Source organism: Ursus americanus, chromosome 32 (genome assembly GCF_024610735.1).
Source record: "Ursus americanus isolate L20-20 chromosome 32, mUrsAme1.1.p, whole genome shotgun sequence".
Classification (NCBI taxonomy): domain Eukaryota; kingdom Metazoa; phylum Chordata; class Mammalia; order Carnivora; family Ursidae; genus Ursus; species Ursus americanus.
In genome coordinates this window covers 12,223,362-12,245,018 of record NC_142158.1, presented here as the reverse complement: position 1 = coordinate 12,245,018, position 21,657 = coordinate 12,223,362, and the positions used below count along the sequence as shown (strand labels likewise).

The 21,657-nt window shown below is 41.4% G+C and overlaps 1 protein-coding gene across 1 annotated transcript in view; it reads right to left on the bottom strand.

The window, feature by feature from the left end:
- The window catches only part of BMP6 (bone morphogenetic protein 6), a 149,119-nt gene that overhangs the window by 27,785 nt on the left and 99,677 nt on the right, over positions 1-21,657 (bottom strand). Inside the window, exon 2 of the mRNA XM_045811698.2 lies at positions 245-437. Within this exon, the coding sequence (XP_045667654.1) occupies positions 245-437 (193 nt within the window). The remainder of the gene's footprint in view (positions 1-244; positions 438-21,657) is intronic.

Below are 21,657 nucleotides of genomic sequence, written 5' to 3'. Positions count from 1 at the left end.
ATGCTTAGTTAATACTGTCCATTAGCTTGCCCAGGAAAAGAAAACTATTTGGAAAATCTTCATTTCTAATAACAAAAAATCGTCTTGCTGGCTAAACACTACCATTCAGAACACATCCCTCATCATGCTCATGTCCTGCCCCTGACCTCCAAATCACCTTCCACAGACATACTCGGGGTTAGATGATGGCAGGGTGAGAAATGGGGGCCGGCCCCACCCGTTGGGGTTCCTTGAGCCTTCATACCTGTGCTGATGCTCCTGCAAGACTTGATAAATGCTGATAAGAAAAGTTTGGTTTTTAAAACTCCCCACAACACAGTCCTTGTAGATTCGGAATTCTGCAGCCGTCACCGCCTCACCCTCAGGAATCTGGGATAAGTTGAACTTGAACTCTTTGTGGTGTCGCTGGCCAGGGGAGAACTCCTTCTCGTACTCCACTATAAGATTAAACAAGAGAGAGTGACAACTATTGTTACTTGACTAAGTGCCACAGGCTCACCTCAAGAAAGCTGCCCCGTTTTCATTCATAAGTGGATTACCGGTTACCAATGGCATAGGAGAGGGATTGGGGTGGGGAGTGGCACAAACCAACAGTGGCTGGGCTGTCAGACAGGCTGAGATTAAAATCCCTCATTTTACCCAAGGATTAAATAAAATTCCTAGATTTTATTTGGTTTAAATACTTTACATATTCGGTTGAAGTAAGCTGCGTGAAAGCAAGTTATTTAAATTATTGGCTTCGGTTTTCCACACCTACGAAGGCCTGAGTTAACAGGGCTTCCCAAGGACGTTGTGAGAATGAAGAAGACGATGAATGAGAATGTCTCTGGTGATCCTGGCCCCGGTCACCCCTTCTCGGCTCCCTTTCCTTCCTGCTGCCTGGCCCCCTCAGGTTGGGTCATCTCCCATCATCAAGCAGTTGGCACAACCAAGGGTAGCCCTGCGCTGAGCTCTGGGAGGGGTCCTCAGGGTGGAAGGGGAGTGAGCAGCGCATTCGACCTCAGCCTGGAAGATCCAAGGGTCCTCGTATTTTGCCTGCTGTTCAGTGGAAAGTTTGTGGAGGGGTTTAGGGAAAAGCTTCAGAAAAAATGCCACTCTACCCCAAGTACAATGCCCTCCCTTCTCCCGGAGCAAAGGGAAGGCTGCAGGACTCTGCGGCAAGGGCCCCTCAATCTGCATGCAGAACCCAAGTGTGAGGACAGACACGTGGACGCAATGACCAATAGTATACCTTGCTATTTTTTTCTAATGCTTTTCTAAAAACTGGGAAAGCCTGGAGTCTGAATTTTTTTTTTTTTATGAAATCTTTTCTCTGCACGAAGACAAACTATGGGAAACTACAACCACTGATAATCATGTCTCAGAGTCAGCTTCCAGTTGTCTATGTAAAGTCCTGTGTGAGACAAGTGGTATCAACCTCAGATGCTTAACTCATGAACACTGTAAAAGAGAAAAAGGACTGCTCTGCTTCCCACCATAAATCCTTGACTCTTCTCTCCAGGGTTTGGAAATGCTTCTGCCGTACTGTTTCTGTTAGTTTTTTTCTTAATGGCAACTGCAGTGAAATCTCATGAGCAAATTAATCCTTTATGGCAGAGTGTTCCTAGGGCTGTGGGTAGGGGAAAAAAAATCAAATGATTTGCCACCTCCAACGGCCCATTTTCTCCCACATACGTTGCTCTCCATAATCACCAGAGAAAAGCTTCGGAGATTTAGCTTCTTTAAAAAAAAAAAAAAAGCCAATAACTCTTTACAAGAACCTAAGGCCTCAATGGCATTTGTGGAAGCTAAGGAAAGTTAAGCCATCTATAGGTAAGTGGTTTTAAATAAAGAATTTCTGAAACTGCCATGGGACCATGCTAAATCTTTTAGATTCAAGTTATCTCTTTTTGGCAGGAAGGTTGTAAAAAAAAAAAAAAAAGCTTTGACTTGTGTAGGAACTTGATATAAAAGAAAAAAAAAAAGGTCTAACCAGAAAGTAAACCATGGTTCAGTCCCAACAGGAGAACAGGTTTCCTAATTACTGGCTAAGCATGAAAAGCAATCTTGTTGGTGAGTTCACCAAAGGACACCCATACATGAGGGTGTATCACTTTTCCCTAAAACTGATCTGCCTTTTAAGTGTGATATGTTATCATCAGTGGTTAAAAAGTGAATCAAATCTGATTTCCCAAAGAGACTTTGTAAAAAAAAATAAAAAATAAAAACAAAAACAGTCACATAGCTTTTTTATAGGGCCTTTTGGGTACTTAAATTTTAATATCAATAAACAAAAATACATTGTTAAGATTCATTTGAAAGAATGCATAAGAATTCCTCAAAGAAGTCTTTCAATTGCTATTAATATAAACAATAACTAGAAAGAAGAAATCATAAATCATGGATGTGACGCAAGAGATAAGACAGTAACTTAAGACATTTCGGTCATAAAGAGTAAATAGAAATTTCAATAAGTCGGAAATGTAGTAGCTAGTTTTGGAGAAGTGCATGAAGCCCACACCTCCCTGTGTTCATACCACTGGGTGGTCCTCCCTCCCCTGGGGTGGGCTCTGTGACCTTCTCTGCACCGATAAAATGCAGCACTGCTGAGTGACTCCCACGCTTTGAACTTCCTTGCACTTAGGTTTCTTGGAATGCTTCTCTGGGGGAAATACGGTTACCACCTAAGAAGTCGGATTACTCTGAACCTCCATGCTGTGGGGAAGCCCAAGCTAAGCAGAAGCGAGGCTATATGGTACATGAAGAGACAGATGGAGGGAGAGAGGGAAGAGTCCAGTCAGCCTCCGACCACTTCAGCTGAGGCACCACACCTGTTATCAAGATGGCATCTTGGACGCCCAACCCAGCGGAGACGCTGGAGGACTCCAACCCCAGCCAGCATCTGACTGCAACTGCACGAGAGACCCTGCCTAAGGATCACCCAGTCGAACGGGGTCATTTCCCAAGACTGTGGGAGATGACAGCACACTGTTTTAAGCCACTGTGATTTGGGGTGATTTGTTACACAGTAATAGGCACCTGGCACAAGAAGAAAAGGGAGGACAGGAGAGGATGAAAGAAGGAGAAGGGGAGGCTGACCTTGCTGGGAAGGGGGGAAACCGCATGCAATTCTTAAGGATTTTGAGATGCTGGGAGGCAGTATGTATGATGCAGGAGTCCTGGCAAATGCTCACAGACAAATGTGAAGAGATAAAGAATCCAAAAATGAGAAAACAGGGGCATAGTTCAAAGCCCTCACTTTATTTCAGTATGAATTAGAAGGCGCTGCCCTACAGGAACATTTTCCCACTTCTCCCCGACTGAGACAACATTATCTTGAAGCACTCTGAACTTTCTTTTGCCTCTCCTTTGTCTGAGGAGATTCAGGAATCTGATTGCCCCCCACCTCATTTTAAACTCTCTCACTCAACAACTTCACTCCAATGTCTTCCAAACCTCTCTTTATGCCTCTTAGCTGGAAGCTGTACCATTTTCTTCCCTCTTCCCATGATACCTCAGCTACCAGGCACTGGAGTTTGCCTGGAGCTCCTTTCTCCCCTAGTCTTTTGCTTCCAACTGAATTTACATAACGTGTTTGCTGATGTCTCATAGGGACACAAGAAAGAAATGCAGTTAGGTCACTGCCTACGTGTGCATTTGAAGACCTCGGTGGTAAAACTTAATGTTTCCAGTGAGCTTTGCATCCCCCACCTCCGAGCTCTAGGATTCTGAGAACTCTTTAAATATCAGACAATTCAAAATAGGAGAGGTACTGAAAGGGACCGGGCTGAGTTCTGAATTCAGCACTCAGGACCTATTTTGCAGCCCTTAGCCTTTTAGCTTTTCACTGGTGGTGCCACACGTGGTACCCAATTAAGTAGTAGCTATGAGTGTTGATGAAGGGTCATACTGCCAAACTGGTTCTGAATTCTAGCTCCCCTTTTTCTGGCTTATTTGATGCTGAACAAGACATCAGCCAAAGTTTCAGTGACCAGTTAAATGGCAATAATCACAATTCTGAGGATTAAGTGGGACAATGTCTACAAAATAGTCAATGGTAGAGTATGTACTCAACTGTTAGCTGTGATCATCATCAGCTGATATTTGAGAATCTAGCTCTACTGACTTAGAGTATGTCTCCGCTGAGTAATTCAAATTTATTCAGGAGCCTTTAGATAGGGTCAGTCACTGGTTCCTCTAAATTACCTGTTTGGTGTAAGTTGAGGAGATGGATTCTGTTAAAATGTAGTAAGTAAAATCACTACATTGAATGTCATCAGCCTTGGTGTTCGGCTGATGAATACAGTTCTGTGTTCTCTGAGGCAATAATTCCCAGAATTTTTCATTTCAAGGAGCAGCGAAAATATTTTTCAATGGTAATGACCTTATACAAGGTCATCTACTTGTTCTGTTTGCCATTTGTAAAGACAATAAAATGAACGAGACAACAAACTGCATCCTTTTAAACTCTATGATCATTTCTGAAGCTTCTCTTAAAACCAAATAAAATACAGAGGATGTAATTGAGAAACATATACGTCCTTGAAATCGAATAAATTTAGCTTTATAAAAGTCACTCTATTCTCGCTTTCTGCCTTAGACTATACCAGCTGAAATTTCAGATCAGCACAGGACCTTTGACCAACACATAGCAACCATAGCCCTAAGGAATAAAAGTTACTAGTTGAGGATGAAAAATGTAAGTTATATAAATACTAAATATACAAAAGGATATATGCAATTTATGGAGGCAATGAGGCATCATAATAAGGAACTAAGGAAACCAGCACCCAACTTAAAAACCAGAATATGACCAGAACATGACCAATACTATGGTGCCATCCTCCACTCCTGCCCGAGAGGTATCTAGAATCATGAATAATATCTAGCATTTTCTTGCCTCTTAAAAACTGTTTTACTACATACATATGTACCACTAAATCAGAGTGTTTTCCTTTTTTTTTTTCCCCTTAAAGTCTTTCAGAGACATAATGGAAATTTTATAGGCACACATGGCAAATACAGGCATGGTCACAGCTCAGAGCCAAGGCAGCCAGCCCAAGCAGATGGCCGCACTGCCTGTCAGCTGGTGGGGACCTGAAGTCCCATGGGTGGGGCATGGCTGCTCTGTAGGCAACGGGTGACTAATAATTCTTCTCCTCCAGCTCTACCTCATATAAATCCATTAAAAACACGGACACTTTTCTTAACAAGCATTGGCAAGGATGTGGAGAAAGTGGAACACTTGAGCATTGCTGGTGGGAGTATGAAATGGTGCAGCTGCTGTACAGAAGAGTTTGGCAGTTCCTCGGACAAACCGAATCGCCATGACCCAGCAAGCCCACCTGAAGTATACATGGGTATCCGAAAGGTGTGAGAACAGGGACTTGAACAGGTATTTGTACGCCCACATTCCCAGCAGCATTCCCAGTAGCCAAAAAGTAGAAGCCACCCAAGAGTCCACCGATGGATGAAGGGATAAACAATGTGGTAGATGTACAGAATGGAATATTAGTCAGCTTCAAAAAGGAAGGAGGTGCTGACACAGGCTACATACAACATGGATAAACCTTGAGGACATTTTGCAGAGTGAAATAAGCCAGTCAGGAAAAGACAAGTATTGTAGGCACTTATATGCGGTACCAAGAGGAGGCAAACTCCTAGAGACAGAAAGTAGAGGGTAGTTTCCAGGGGCTGGGGCGGGAGGGGTGCGGAGTTAGCGTTCAACGGGGACAGAGTTTCAGCTTGGGAAGATGAAAACGTTCTGGAGGTGGATGGTGCTGGTGGTTGCACAACAGTGTGAATTTGCTTAACGCTGGAGAACTTGTACACTCAAAAATGGCTAAAGTGGGAAATTTTATATTATGCATAATTTTGCCACAAAAAACCCTAAAAACAGACATTTTCTTACACAATCACAATGCACGACCACACCTAAGTTAAAATAATTTGTTGTTGTTCTCTAATACCCAATCCATAATCGAATTTCCTCGGACACCTCAAAAAACTGTCTCTCTGTTTTGGGTTTATTGGAATCAGGAGCCAAACAGGATTCACTCATTACACTTGGTTGTTCTGTCTCCTGAGTCTCTTCCAAACGAGCAAACCAGGAACAGAAAGAACTCCACTAATCTGATCAGGAGTCCATCTAAACAAACCTGCAGCTAACAACATTCTTCATGGCGACACATGCAAACCATTTCCTTTAAAATCAGGAAGAAGACAAAGATGCTCATTTTCAGTCTTGGAGTCCAGTTCAGTATTACTAAGATTAAATAATAGTAAAGGAAGAAATCTATTCCAAATCGTAGAACCTAATAAAAAAAAATTAGCAGACTGCTTTCTTGACTGTCTCGGTGAGTTCGAGCTGCTATAACAAAATACTATAGACTGGGGGCTGAAACAACAAACACTTACTTCTCACAGTTCTAGTGGCTTGAAGTCTGAGATTAGGGTGCCAGCATGGTTGGGCTCCTGCTGAGGGCCCTCTTCCTGGCTAGCTCCTCACCTAGCCTTCCTTGGTATGTGTGTGCAGAGAGAGATGGTGTGAACTCCAGTCTCTTCCTCTTCCTGTAAGGACGCTAATCCCATCATGGGGGCTCCACCCGCATGATCTCATCTAGACCTAATTACCTCCCAAGACCCTACCTCCTAATACCGTCTCATTAGGGATTAGGGTTTTATCCATATGAATTTTAGGGGACACACACAGTCTGTAACACTGACCTTAAAGGTCTAATTATTCTGTTACCTTTCGAATTTGTGGTTTGGAATTTTTGCATTTGTGTTCATAAGCGACACCGGTGATGGAGTCACCTCATACAGTGCTGTTTGATGTCAAGTTCTACTTGCTCTTGGAATAAGTTGAGGGATGCTCCCTCTTGTTCTTTTCAGGAAATGATCTCTTCCTTCGAAGTCTGGCAAACTTATCTGTAAAATCATCTGATTCTGGTGTTTTCCTTTGGGGAAAATTTTTAATTATTTCTTCATTTTTTCTTCAATGTAGAGAAATATTCAAGTTATCTACTTTTTTTTTTAAGTCATTATGCAATTTTTAAAGGTTTGTCAATTGGGGCAGAATTTATCCAATTCATTGCCATGAAATTTTTCAAAGTATTCTCTTATTATTTAATCTCTGCTCTAACTACAGCTTTTTTATTGTAATATTATTTGTGAATTCCCTTTTCCTTGATTTGTCTTACCAGAGGTCAATTTTTTCCTCATTATTGCTTAATTTTATTGTAATATTGATATTTTTCTTTTTTGAAATGTTGAAGGCAAAGAACTTTTTATTACTTGTTACAAATAAGGAGACAGGGAGATAGCTCTCAAGACACTATCTGTAATACTGATATTTTAATATATTTCCTGAATAGTGTCCTGCTAAGTCTGAACCATTTCAACTGAAGTTGTCTAGAGAAAAATAAAGATACAACCTGTTGTAAGTGAAAATATAAGAGAGAAAAGAAAGAGGGGAGACTGAGTGGGAAAAGCATAGTACAATCTCCCTATTTAATATGTTTAGTCCCATATTCATTACTTTCTCATTAACTGGACTCACTCAATGGTTAATTCAGCATGGCTTAGTTAAGGCAAAATTACATTCATAAATTCTACATTTTCCCAATGTTTCATGCCTCCACTTACAGTCATACACCAAACTTGAAAAGCTTGAAACTTTTTAAAAAGACAAAAAACAACAACAAAAAAAACCCTGCCATTCCCTTGACTACTGTAAACAATTTTTTATACTATGGCACAAGTTTATTTAATTTTAGGCAACAAGGACAGTTCTGGCTGGTATTTCAAGGCTTGTAACAACAGTGGCCTTCTGACTTTTATGTTGCAAGCATTCAACCTGAAATAGTAATAGAGACGCGAAGCTGGACTCTCCAGCTCACTTGCTAAACACAATGTGATAACAGACTTTACCCTCTGGGGAGCACCGAATATTTCCAAATATTTGTTTTCATTAATGTTCTATTAGAATCACAAATATCAAGAAGAATCTATTTTCCTGGCTGCCATGTTTTTTTCTTCCAAACTGACTTTTCTAAACTTTCATTTTAAACAATGATAGACTCACAAGTAGTTGCAAAAACAGAAGAAAGGGTTAAAAAAAACAGTAGAGATCCCATGCAACATCTTCCATAACCGAGTAACAATAACAAAACCAGTAAATGGATGTTGATATAATACCTTAACTAGACTACAGACCCTACTTTGAGTTCACCCATTTTTACCTGCCTTTTCTGGTGTGTGTGCATACATAAATCTGTGACATTTTATGATCCGTACAGATTCCTATAACCACCACCATAATCCAGATACAGAACTAGTCCATCCCTACAAAGGAAATCCTTTGAGCTACCCTTTTAATTCAAATGACTTTTTAAGAGTAGACCCAGCCCATATATTATAAAGAGCTTTAGGACCAACACTAAGTGCCTCCATATCATTGTTAGTAGAAAGGGTTAACCAAGTCATTTTCTATTTTTAAAAATATTTTAGAACCACTTTCATACCCTAATACAGATGTTACCATCACTCTAGATTGGGAAGATGCTCAGTAGCCACAACTATACACCTCCTTACAGTGGAAAAGTTGCAGACTCCAGCTAACATGGGAGAATATACTCAAGCACTTAAGTCAATAATCTTGTGTCAGGAGGAAAGACTTGAACTGAATAATTGCAGCCTTGACAGAATTCCATTAATATCAAACAACCACATTTTTTGCCCACTTATAAGGACTACCATAAAGAAGCAATCATTTAGTAAAAATCAATATATACGACATGCATTTTTTTCACTTTCAAGAAAAATTTAACATTTTTAACCATAAATGGGACAGCCTAAAAAGAATGGTCTCCCACACCTTTGATTTTTTTAAAAAAATAATTCATTTAAAAAAAAATGGAGTTCTCCCATTTCTCCCACCCTCCACCCAGGCCTCTTGCAACCACCAACCTGTTCACTGTATTTATGAGCTTGGGTTTTTTTGTTTTGTTTTAGATTCCACATAGAAGACAGATCATATGGTATTTGTCTTTCTCCAGCTTATTTCACGTTGAGACCTACCCATGTTGTCGCAAATGGCAAGACTTCATTCCCTCTTAAGGCTCGGTAATATTGCATATATATAGATATATGTATATACGTATATCTCTATGTACTACAATTTCTTTACCCACTGATGGACATTTAGATTGCTTCCGTGCTTTGGTTCTTAAAAATAATGCTGCAACAAACATGGGGGTGTATATATTTCTTTCATTTAGTGTTTTCATTTTCTTTGGACACCCAGAACTGGAATCGCTGGGTCATAGGTTCTATTTCTAATTTTCTGAGGAGCCTCCATATGGTTTTCCACAGTGGCCGCACCAATTTCCATTCCCACCAATGGTGCACAAGGGTTCCCTTTTCTCCACATCCTCGCCAGCACTTGTTATTTCTTGCCTATTTGATACTAGTCATTCTAAAAGGTGAGGTAGTATGTCATTGTGGTTCTTATTTGCATTTCCCTGATGATTAGTAATGTTGAACATCTTTTCATATGCCTGTTGGCTATCTGTCATGTTGTTTGGAAAACATGTCTATTCAGATCTTCTGCCCATTTTTTAATCAGATTTTTTTCTTTTTTCTTTCTTTTTTTTTTTTTTTTTTGCTATTGAGTTGTATGAGTTCTCTGTATATTTTGGATATTAGCTCCTTATCAGGCATATGATTTGCAAATATGCTCCCATTCAGTAGGTTGCCTTTTCATTCTGTTGATGGTTTCCTTTGCTGTGCACAAAGTTTTTTAGTTTAATGTAGTCCCACTTATTTTTGCTTTTCTTGTTTTTTGCTTTTGCTGTCAAGATTCTAAAAATCATCGCCAAGTCCTATGTCAAGGAGCTTACTGCCTATGTTTTCCTCTAGGAGTTTAATGGTTTCAAGTCTCACAATTAAGTCTTTAATCCATTTTGAGTTAATTTTTGTGTACAGTGTAAGACAGTGGTCCGGTTTTACCATTTATTGAAGAGACTGTCCTTTCCCCATTGTATATTCTTGGCTCTTTTGTCATAAACTGACTATGTATGTGCAAGTTTATTTCTGGGCTCTCTATTCTGTTTGATATATGTATCTGTTTTTATGGCAATACCATACTGTTTTTATTACTATAGCTTTGTATTGTACTTTGAAAATCAGAGAGTGTGATACCACTACATTCTTCTTTCTCAAGATTGCTTTGGCTTTTCAGGTCTTTTGTAGTTTCATACAAATTTTAGGATTATTTGTTCTGTTTCTATGGAAAATACCACTGGAATTTTCACAGGGATTGTACTGAATCTTTACATTACTTTGGATTGTATGGACATTTTAATAATTTTTCTAATCCATGAGCATGGAATATCTTTCCATTTATTTGTATATTCTTCAATTTCTTTCATTAGTGTCTGATAATTTTCAGGTCTCTGAGCTCCTTGATTAAATTTATTTCTAGGTATTATATACTTTTTTCTCTTGTTACCAAAATTTTAATTTTTGTCAAAATTAGTGTGGTTTCTCTTAGTATAATTTACACACGATGTTACATTAGTTTCAGGTGTATAACACAGGGATTCATTCATAACAATAGAGATTTATGTGTTATGCTATATTTTATCCTTTTTAATGTAATTGTAAATGGGATTGTTTTCTCAATCTATCTGGTAATTCATTAGTGTTAAGAAATGCAACAGATTTTTGTGTATCGATTTTGTATCCTGCAACTATATTAAACTTGTTTATTCTAATGGTTTTCAATGAAGTTTTTAGGGTTTTTTAAATATATGACATCATGTCTATTGCCAACAGTGACAGTTCTAATTCTTCCTTTTAGATGTCTTTTTTTCTCATCTAATTGCTCTGGCTAGCATTTCCAATAGTACGTTGAATAAAAGTGGCAAGCATGGACATTCTCATCTTATTCCTGATCTTAGAGGAAAAGCTTTCAGGTTTTTACCACTGAGAGTGGTGTTAGCTGTGGGCTTGTCATATATGGCCTGTATTATGTTGAGGTACATTTCCTCCATATTTGCTTTGTTGAGAATTTTTATCATAAATAGATGTTGGATTTTGCCAAATGCTTTTTTTGCTTCTATTGAGATGATCATATAATTTTTAAAAAAGATTTGAGAGTGAGAAGAGAGAGAGAGAGAGAGAGTGCACAAATGTGAGTGGGGGAGGAGGAGAGTGAGAGAGAGAATTTTAAGTAGGCTCCATGCCCAACACGGAGCCCAACATGGGGCTTGATCTCGAGACCCTGAGATCATGGCCTGAGCCTAAATCAAGAGCTAGCTGCTTAACTGACTGAGCCACCCAGGTGCCCTAGATGATATGATTTTTAACCTTTGTTAATCACATTGACAGATTTGCAGATGTTGAATCATCCTTGCATCCTTGGAATGAATCTCATTTGATAGTGATATAGGATTATTTTTTTCACCTCTTACCCCTTTCACCTATTTTGCCCATCCTCCAACCCCCTCCAGTCTGCTCTGGCAGCCACCAGTTTTTTTGTTTCTGTTTGCTCATTTGCTTTTTAGATTTCACACTTAAGTGAAATTCTATAGTATTTATCTTTCTCTGGCTTATTTTGCTTAGCATAATACCCTCTGGGTCCATCCACTTTTGGATGGACCAAGTAATGTTCTGTTGTGTATATATACAATATCAATGTCTGTCAATAGACACCTAGGCTGTTTCCCTATCTTCGCTATTGTAAATAATGCTGCAATGAGGTGCATCTATCTTTTCAAGTTAGTATTTTTATTTTCTTTGGGTGAATACCCAATAGTGGAATTACTAGATCATAGGGTATTTCTACTTTTAATTTTTTGAAGACCCTCCATATTGTTTTCTACAGTGGTCATACCAATTTACATTGGTATATGATCCTTTTAATGTGTTGTTGAATTCAGTTTGCTAATATTCTGTTGAGGATTTTTGCATTTGTGCTCTTCAGGGAGATTTCTGAAGATTCATACTTCCAATTTCAACTGCAGAGCACTAATGGGAAAAATGTCTTCACTCTGATTGAGAGAAGAAATTTATGTCTGTAATTCATTATATCAGACTTTTTTTTTTTTTTTAGATGACCTTGTTTCTCTAGTTGCTTTTACAGTGTCATTGTCCCTGGTATGCTGCAGCTTCACTATAACGTGCCCAGCTGTATGTTTCTTTTTATTTATTCCACTTAAATTTAATTGCACTTCATGTATCTGTGGATTCCTATCTTCCATTAGTTCTGGAAAATTCTTAGCCTTTAGATCATTGATTAGGGCTCTCCTCCATTCTCTTTAGTGTCTCCTTCAAGAGTGATAACTAGATGTGTACTACAATTTCATCCTAATTTCCACTGCTCCTGTTTTGTTTTTTGGTTTTTTTTTTTCCCTTAAGTCATTCATCTCCTTGTCTCTTGGCTGGAAAATTTCTTTAGATTTATCTACAAGTTCACCAATTCTCTCTTCACCCATGTTTACTGTATAGTTTAAGCCATCTATTCGTCTGTCATTTTAATGAGTTTTAAAATTTTCTACTCATTCCATCTGTTATCGTCATTACTATGTGGTCTGTCATTTTCAATCATCAGTTGTTCTATATCACCATTATGTATTGTACTATTCTTTATTCTTTGTGTATTTCCTAGATAGTGGTCTTAATAATTTCTCACTTGGTGTCTGTTTTCTGTGAAATCCTTGGTGAACCTAAATCTGCATTGCCGTCCCATCCCTCTGATGAATTTCATTTTGGTGGTTTATGCCCTTGTGTGTTTGCAGATTTTTAGGTAATTTTTGATTGAAATTCATCCTCAATGTCTAAATTCTTTGCTTTTCTCCAAAAAAAAAACCAAAAACATGTACATTTGCTTTTGTGAAAAACATTGTTGACCTGGACCCAGTTATCTCCCCTTTGAGGGTGTTATGTGGGAATCCCTGGGACAGTTCTTCCAGCTTGGCCCGCATCTGAGCTGGTCTCATGATCTGCAGGAGTGTTGGTATTTGCATTCACAGAAACCCAGCTTTCATGTTTGTTTGCTCACAGTAACACACTCAGGGGAGCCCTTAAATATGTCCCCGAGTCCCTGAAATCCATGCTGTAGACAATATTTGCTTTTGTTTATCCTGGATCTAGTCAGATTTTAGCAGGAGGGCCTTACAAATTATCTAGTCTGCAATATTTCCAGAATTTGAAGTCTTTATCTGTTATGTTTGGAAAACAACATTTGGGACACATTTCTCTCAACTCCTAAAGATATTATAAAACACGCCTAATGTTTGAAGAGTTAACAAGTGTTTTCATATATATTAGCTCATCTGTTTCTCAGAACAGTCCCAGAAGGTAGGCAGAGAAAATATTATCACCAACACAGCAATGTGAATCTGAGGTCAAAGGCAGTTAAGGGGCTTCCCTATGGCACTCACTTTTATTATTTCAATTATTACTTTATGCTAATGCCTTCCACATTTCCATCTTCAGCTCAGTGCTCTCCCTTAAGGAATGTGTTTATCTTACTACCTGGTACACTTCATCCAGTTGCCCTGGATGCATGTGAAGCCAACATGCACAAAACGAAACTCATCTTCTCCCCCACCATTGTGCCCCTGTAGCTTTACCTCTGTCAACTGTCACTTCGAACTGGCCAATTAATCACCAACTCATGTTGATTTTAACTTCTAGAACTGCACCATCAAATACAGTAGTCATGTGCACTAGCCACATGCTACTATTTAAATGCAAATGAATTAAAATGTAAGATTCAGTTCCACAGTCACACTAGCCACATGTAAAGGGTTCAATGACACATGTGGCTGGTGGACACTGTATTGGCAAGTACATCATAGAACACTTCCATCATCGCAGAAAGGTCTATTGGATGGCACTGTTCTGGAAATTTCTCTAAACCACCTGTCCTGCTCCCTCCATGACCACTGCTCTTGTTCAGAGCCATCCCGCTTCCTCAAGTTGTTACCCTTGCCTACCCTCTCTCCACACTGCAGCTAGTACCACAGTCCTAAACCCAAACTTGTAAATTACCTGTTTAAGAGCCTTCGATCTATTCTCCTGACAATTCCAGGCTCACTCCTCACCTTTCCCTGCCTCAAACTTTACTCTTAGGAGATATTAAACTGCTCTATTTTTCTAAACACCCTCCCCAGGACCTCATGCCTCTCCCTTACTTATACAATCTCCTTGTACTTTCCAAGACCTTCCCCTCCAGGATACAGACTTTTATAGGCTCCAAATTTTGAAGATGCTTTGATGCTTCTATGGAATTCTAAATAGAAACAATTTATTAAAGCCATACCGACTATTAAAGTTCTTGTTTCCCCCATAATTATGAGTGCTTTGGTGAAAAACATCAAACTGAAACTCTTTTTGAAGTATATGTCTCCACTCAGGGTTAAATGTTCCTCTTTTGTAAAACTCTCACCATTACTTGCCATACTTAATGGGTAATGCAGCAATACTTTAAATCTTACCTTAAGATTGAATTCTAGGAAGCCTCCCTCAACCTTCTGTATCCCCGGTTGGTTTGGGGACCTCGACTCTAGGTTTTTATAATGTCCCACACAAATTTTCAGCAATGCGCCCCACCTTATATTAAGGTGATCATTGTTCATGTGTCTACCTCCCCCACTGGACTGCAAGCCCCTCAAAGATAGGGTCCATGTCACGTTCACTTTAATACCTCCAATAGAAGCTTCGAGAATATTTTTTGAATGAATGCATAAGCCAGGACTGAGGTCTGCTCCATGTTCTTTCCTGGGCACCATGGTATCCCCAGTGGGCAAAAGGAGCCAGAACAGAACTCAGGCTTTGGATTCCAGCCCCAACGATCTTTCTTCAAGACCCAAGGGCATTCTCCAGAACATAAACAGCTAAACTAAGGGACCAACTCAACACATCTGTCCGGGTTTGTTTTTTGAAAGAGTAGCACTATAAGCCCAGAATACCAATTAGCATATGGCTCTGCACTCTGAGTTCAGGACGCAGACTCCAAGCATGTGAAATTCTAAAAAGCTAAAGAAAGAAATTAATCTGTTCAAATTACTTCAATTATACTCAAGCCATATCACAAGGTCATCATGCACAAGACGGAATGAATTTTAAAATCACATCCTCAATTCAGAGAAACAGACCTCTGACACATGCACACATTCCCTTTGTTTTTAAAAAATGAAGTGAAATTTACATAACATGAAGCTAATCACTTTAACGTGAACCATTCGGGGGCATTTAATACATTCATGAGGTTGTGCAATCACTACCTTTGTCTGCTTCTAAAACATTTTAATCATTCCAAAAGCAAGCCCCCTACCCATTAAGCAGCAACGCCCCATCCAAGCTCCTGGCAATCACCAACCTATGTTTTATCTCTATGGATTTACATAGTGTGGATATTTCACATGAATGCAATCATACAATCCTTTGTGACTGGTTTCTCTCACTTAGCATAATGTTTCCAAGGTTTATCAATTGTGGTATCATGTATCAGGACTTAATTCCTTTCTATGGTCACAGAATAGTCCTTTGTACGCACATACATTTTATCTGCTCATACACTGACGGACACTTGGGCTGTTCCTACCTTTTGGCAGTTGTGAATAGTGTCTCTGTGAACGTGCATATACAGGTATTTGAGTGCCTGCCGTCAATTCTATTATGTTTCTCTTTTGCTTTTCCTCTTCAGTTTTCCTTCTCAGCCACTAATTCCCTAGAATGAATGCTGGATGGGTTGATGATTATCTATCAGAGTGAACTCATAGCCGGTCCCAAACGCAAGGGGGGTGAGATAGGCATCTTCCTCCCCAGAGCTAAGCTATTCAGGACATTTGGGAAGAGGCCAGGGAATGAATGGGCGTCGAGTGAACATGCCCAGCACAGGCTCTGGCACACAGTAGGTTCACAATAAATGTTTGCGGAGTCTGACTATAAACAAGGTTACTCCAGAAGGTTTACAGAGGAGATGAAGAGGAAAAGTAGATGTTGGAGACCAACAGCCAAACAAAGAAAAAGACAGATCAGAGGTCAACATGGCAAAATGGGCAATAAGAGAGACTAAAGACCACACTGGTGAAAAAGCATCTTGCCAGAAGGAAATGGTGAAAGAGAGAGGGGCCCTAATCAAATGGCTCGCTTATTTTTTTGAGAGCCAGGGGTCTAGTATGCAGGGAAGGAACACATCAGCCTTGAGGTGAGTTCAAGATGTCACAGTGTCTCTGTGTCAGGTGACCTAACGTTTCAGCTCTTGCAGTAGCTACACAGTGGCCATAAAATCTGGAAACAAAAGTAGTATTATTTTATCATGTATTAGGATGTAATATTCATACTTCCTTTATGATGGATTTGCCTGTGCTTACAGATTTGCTGACAACCCTCTACGTGTGGAGTGGGAACATCTACCCACGAGGGAGCATGAGAGGCAAAACACGCCACAATGCTCCGTAACTACCCAACAGGGCTATAAAGTGCTAGACGATGCATTCCTTTTATCAGGATCACTACCATCAGGATTTTTCTTCATCTTCAACCCTTAATGGGCCAATAAATTGTACTGCTTCCCATCAAAATTTTGCAGAGAAAGAGTGTGTGCAAATGAGCACGTGGAAAATACACAAAATGAAAAATCCATCCTCAAATTATTGAGAACTGAACTATGTTGGGCAAGAGTCTCTCTCATTGGGTGGCAGCTTGCTTACATAACCACAAAACCCTGCCTTTCTCCACAGTGGACTTCTGACCATGACAATGGAGCTATTTGGTTTAATGAAACTTTCGAGCTCTAAAAGTTAAAAGTAACTGACAGGCCAATTCCTTGCTTTGGTTCCCAGGGTTACCAGGGTTTCATAGTCCTATCAAGTTACACTGCATCAGATGACCTGTTATTATTCAAAGCACAGCGTTAAGCGTGCCAACACGGGGACGTGGGGAGAGTCCTTTCTCATGATCCCTTCCGACCTCTCCTCCCCGTGATTGGTCCAGAGTGGCCTGACCCCAGGAAGTCAGGGCCAGCATGCATCCCTACTTGGAGGCATCTGGATGGGCCTCCCTCTTCACCTTAACAGCACCCAAACCTACAGAAGAAGAAAATGCAGGCATATTACTGCTGAGGGCTAGAACTCCCCTCAAAAGTATGGCCTGCAAGGGCAGGGAATTTTGTTTTGTTCCTTTGTGTGTCCTGGGTGCCTACAGCAGCGCCTAGCCCAAGGCAGGTGGCCAGTACGTATGTGCTGACTGAATGAACGACCCATCTCGAGCCAGTGGAGCCGTACTTCTCAAGCACTGGACAGGCTGGCCTGGGACAGACCCTCAACTCTTTCCTGGTCAAGCGAGGACCAGCAGCTCCAAACCCAGATGTGACCATGGCTGGCGGGCTGTGTGGGGGACGTGAGCTTGTGCCCAGGGGTTCTAAGCAAAAGAATGGAAAAATACCGCCATGGGGTCCAAGACTGCCTCTGTAGCACAGCCGTGCGACGTGAACACACAAACAAAGAAAACGGCCGTTCCTTTCCTTTAATAGACAAAACTTGGATCCCCACATCCTTACAAAAACACAACAAATGCTTCTCTCAGAACCGTTCTCAGGGAATATCTTGCCTTTTCTGGGACAATAAGCCCTCCTGGTTCCTTTTGAGCCATAGCTGTGCTGGTCTGTCTAGCCCTGTTTGATGCTAAGTGTTGATAGGTGACACTTCCTAAGTAAAAAAACAAAAACCCAAGGAAGTCAGCAAGATTCAGCACTTGAATGTATGGTTTGAAAAAAAACACAAAAACCCAAAAAACAACAAAACACAACAGCCAACCCCTACAACGGGCTTTAAAGACATGGGAAAAGGGGTTAGAAATGCCTATGGCCCCCACCTTCCTGCTCCCAAAGAACGCCATGTAACTCCTCAGTTAACCAAATAATCCTGACCTCCACAACGTCACTTCTGACGCAGTTTCACTTCTAAGGCTAAAATGGAGCCCCGTCCGCGAGGTACTTCCGGGCGCCTTTACTCCTGGATGAGGACAACAACGGACGATATGAAATCAGAAAGACAGGACGAAGCTGGGAGACACTCAAGGGTGACAGATGTGCGGCATGCGCTTCTTTGCGTTTTTCATTTGGTTCTGATTTACTAATTAACGAACGGAGCAAGAAAAACATCTTTGGGCCGAGTTGGAAGCGTCTGCTTTCACAGCTCGGCATCGCCACTTCCTGGAGCCTTCAGGGAGAGAATCATCTTGGATTTGCTGCTCTGTGATAATTTCCATGTCTAACGTGGCCTAGTCATTTCACTGCAGGATTGAGTTTAGGAAAAGCCAGGCTGGAGAAGAACGCTCTTATCCAAGCCTATATCTGAGGGAAGGAAGGCGGGGGAGAGGCAGAAGGAGCAACGAAGTAAGCAGCCAAAGGTTTCTCAGTTACTCGCTCTCCCTTCTAATTCAAAACATTATACTTTTTTATTGGTGCAGCACCAGAGAGCACATTCTTTGCTCCGGTGATTCACTTCATTTTCCTGAGAACACAATGGAGAGAGTCTCTCAGTGTAAAGTTACTGATTTGCCTCCAGATTAAGTCCAAGCTCAACTGCTCACTTAACATTTTGTTTCCCCTGAAGCACAGCAGGCCCGCATGGCGGGTGCGTCCGCATGGCGGGTGGCTCCTGCCGCCAAGTCACAAGATCTTGATTCTTTCGGGAGCTCAAATCACAGATTGATGAGACCAGCAAACAGCCTTGGCACGCATGGGCTTGGGAAAGAGCTGAGGAGCGCTGTAAAGACGATAGAAAAATCGCCAAGGACTTTTGCCGTTGGTTTTCAGATCGACACGGGGCTGTGATTTATTTGGACCGATATTCTGGCCTCGTTAGGGTGGAGTGAAGGGATCAAAAGTCATGGTTCACAGGACAAAAAACAAAAAAAAACAAAAAACAAAAAAAAAAAGAAAAGAAAAGAAAAAGAAGACAGATGACAGGAAATGAGTGGATGGGAGTGCTGCCTAGGGGTCCCGAGGAGCACCCCACATAAGTCAGGAAGCACCTGTTAACAAAGGAATCGACCGTGCAGCCGTGGAGAGACAGTGGAGTCCCATTCCACGGGCAACTGCCCTAAGTCCCAGTGCACTCCCGACTCACGTGGCTGTGTGGCTCATGGGTATGCGGTACTATCTCGTGCTGCGTCTCAGTTCACCCACATCAGGCTCTTGCTAGGATATTCTCTTCCCACCTGGTTTTGGCAATAACCGGGCAAACCAAATTAAGAAGAGAGTAGGAAGAAGAGAAAGTCAGGGCAATTATTCAAACTATCTTTGTTCAGTAGTGCCTTCCCCACAAAAGCCTTCCACCAAAGCAATTGGTAATCAGTGCAACTGATGGTCTGAAAGCCAATCTTTCTCTTTTCACAGCTTTCAAATGCCCAGAAGTTGGCAGTAAGGAGCCGAGGCCAAAATAAACCACGAATGAAACAAGGAAGCCTCGAGCAATTCAAACCCAGGCTGACAAAGGGCATTTCCATAGGCCCTTCCCACTGTGGGATCAGGCCGGCCCTCTGGACTTCCTGGGAGATACACATACCACATCGGACAGTAAGAACAAGAGAAAGGGAATGTGAAACCTCCAACAGAAAGGATTTGACCTGGCTGGAAGAGACCTCTCGAGTAACAAAAAGGAAGCAGCTGCCTTACAGCCCTTAGGAATCAAGAAGGAAGCCCACCCAATGGGCCTTGGAAATAGAGAGAGAACGACATGTAACAGCACAGCCCTGTCAACCAGCCCCACCCTCCCTGAGTAGTCTGGAAGGATCCAGAGCCCCTGTGATGTGGGGGCTCCACTCACAGGACACCCAAGAGTCCCCTCTGTCTCTGGGATCCTCCCAGTCCCACTCTTGGCTGGAGTGTGACCCAGTAAAGCCAAGATGGGAAAGGGAAAGCCACAACTGCAGCATGGGGTAACCTGCCTTATCTGTGGCCTGCCTCAACCAAAATGCTGATGGGAAAGAATAAGACGACTGGTGAACATTCTCCAACAGGCTACCATTGGATTGTGGCTGACAGAGTCTTTGATAGCCATGTGGTTGAAGAAGCAATGTGTACTTCAAATTAAACCTTGGGAAAACACGTTGTCCCTTAAAACCACTAAAATTCTAAAAGTTACCAGAAATGAGATTTTATCATGACCTGACAATGTCAACAAAGTCCAGTCCAGCAAAAGAAGATCCTAGAGGGTGAGCATGGGTTGAAGTCTGTACATTTTCAGTGGTGCAACAGGTGTGTGGATCCCCAGAGCAGATGCCTGGGATTCAGCTGGGAGATTCTCCTGCATGTTCCCGGCTCTAGGAATGAGGAGCTAATGGCATCACCTAGACCAATTCCTTCATTTCTCACCTCCTACCATCTCAGGTCCTCCCTGGCGAAGTGCTGGAAACAGTAATCCCATCTGAAAGTGAGGTGTGGCACTAACTGCCAATATTGGAAAGAGAATCGAAATAGACATGCTTCAGAAAAAAGCCAACATTCCATATTCGACTTTAAAAATCACTAAGTTCAACAGATACTTACTGAACATCTATGAGGCATGCAGATAAACCTTTGGGATTATCGGATCATCTATATAGTTCACACCTGCACATGAAGTAATTGTTAAGGTCATCAGTGGGTGTTTAAAGATACGACAAATACACTAAATGGTATACTGTTATTTAATTGGATATTCGGTTAAGGCCACCCTCCCCAACCATGACCTTGAAATCAATTAGAAGATTACACAGCAATAACTTACTAACGTCCTCCCTCTATTATGTACCAATCAGGAAGAGTCAATAAATGTTTGTGGTCCAAAGTGGGATTGACAGAGAGAGAAAGATCGCAGCTGCATCCATTCTGAGAAAACTCACAATGGCCACAGGGAGAAGGAGCCAAGCCAGAGGAAGACCCCTGCTACTCTCTGACCGATGCTCAGAGTGTTCCGGAAAAAGCACAGGGACATCCAGGGTAATCAGGAGGGGTATGGACCTGCCTTCAGCCAAACAACATCATTATTATATCACTTCTTGAATTCTTCCTCTGAGCTTAGAGCCTCCCTGGGCTCCTCTCTTTGTCTCATACCTGCCTCCAAGACACCAGAACAGCCTGCCCACTCTACCTTCAAAGTCCATCAGAATCCAATCTGCTCACCATCTCCACAGCCACCATCTGTTACCAAAATGGTTGTGGCAGCCACCTGACTGCCTGACTCTACCGCCTATTGTCTACACAGCAGCCACAGTGATTCCTTTAGAATATAAATCACATGTGTCCCTACACATAAGTCATTGGTACCCTCCTCTCTCAGAGCAAAAACCTCTTCAGAATAGAATTCAAAATCCTCAGGGTGGTGTACCAAGCCCTGCTTTAGTCCCTGGCTTGCTCTCTGACCTCATTTCATACCACTGAAGAAGCTTTTCAATAGAGCAATTCCATGAACACACCAAGCACACTCCTGCCACAGGACCTTTGCACATGATACAGCTTCAGCAGGAACACTCTGACTCTGATAGCCATACAGCTCACTCTCTCACTTCTCATGTCTGTCTGCTTACATGCCACCTTCTTGGACAGGCCTTCTCTGACCACAATAACAGCACATCTAGTTACTCTCTGTCTCCTTGAAATGCCTGTTTTATTGACCT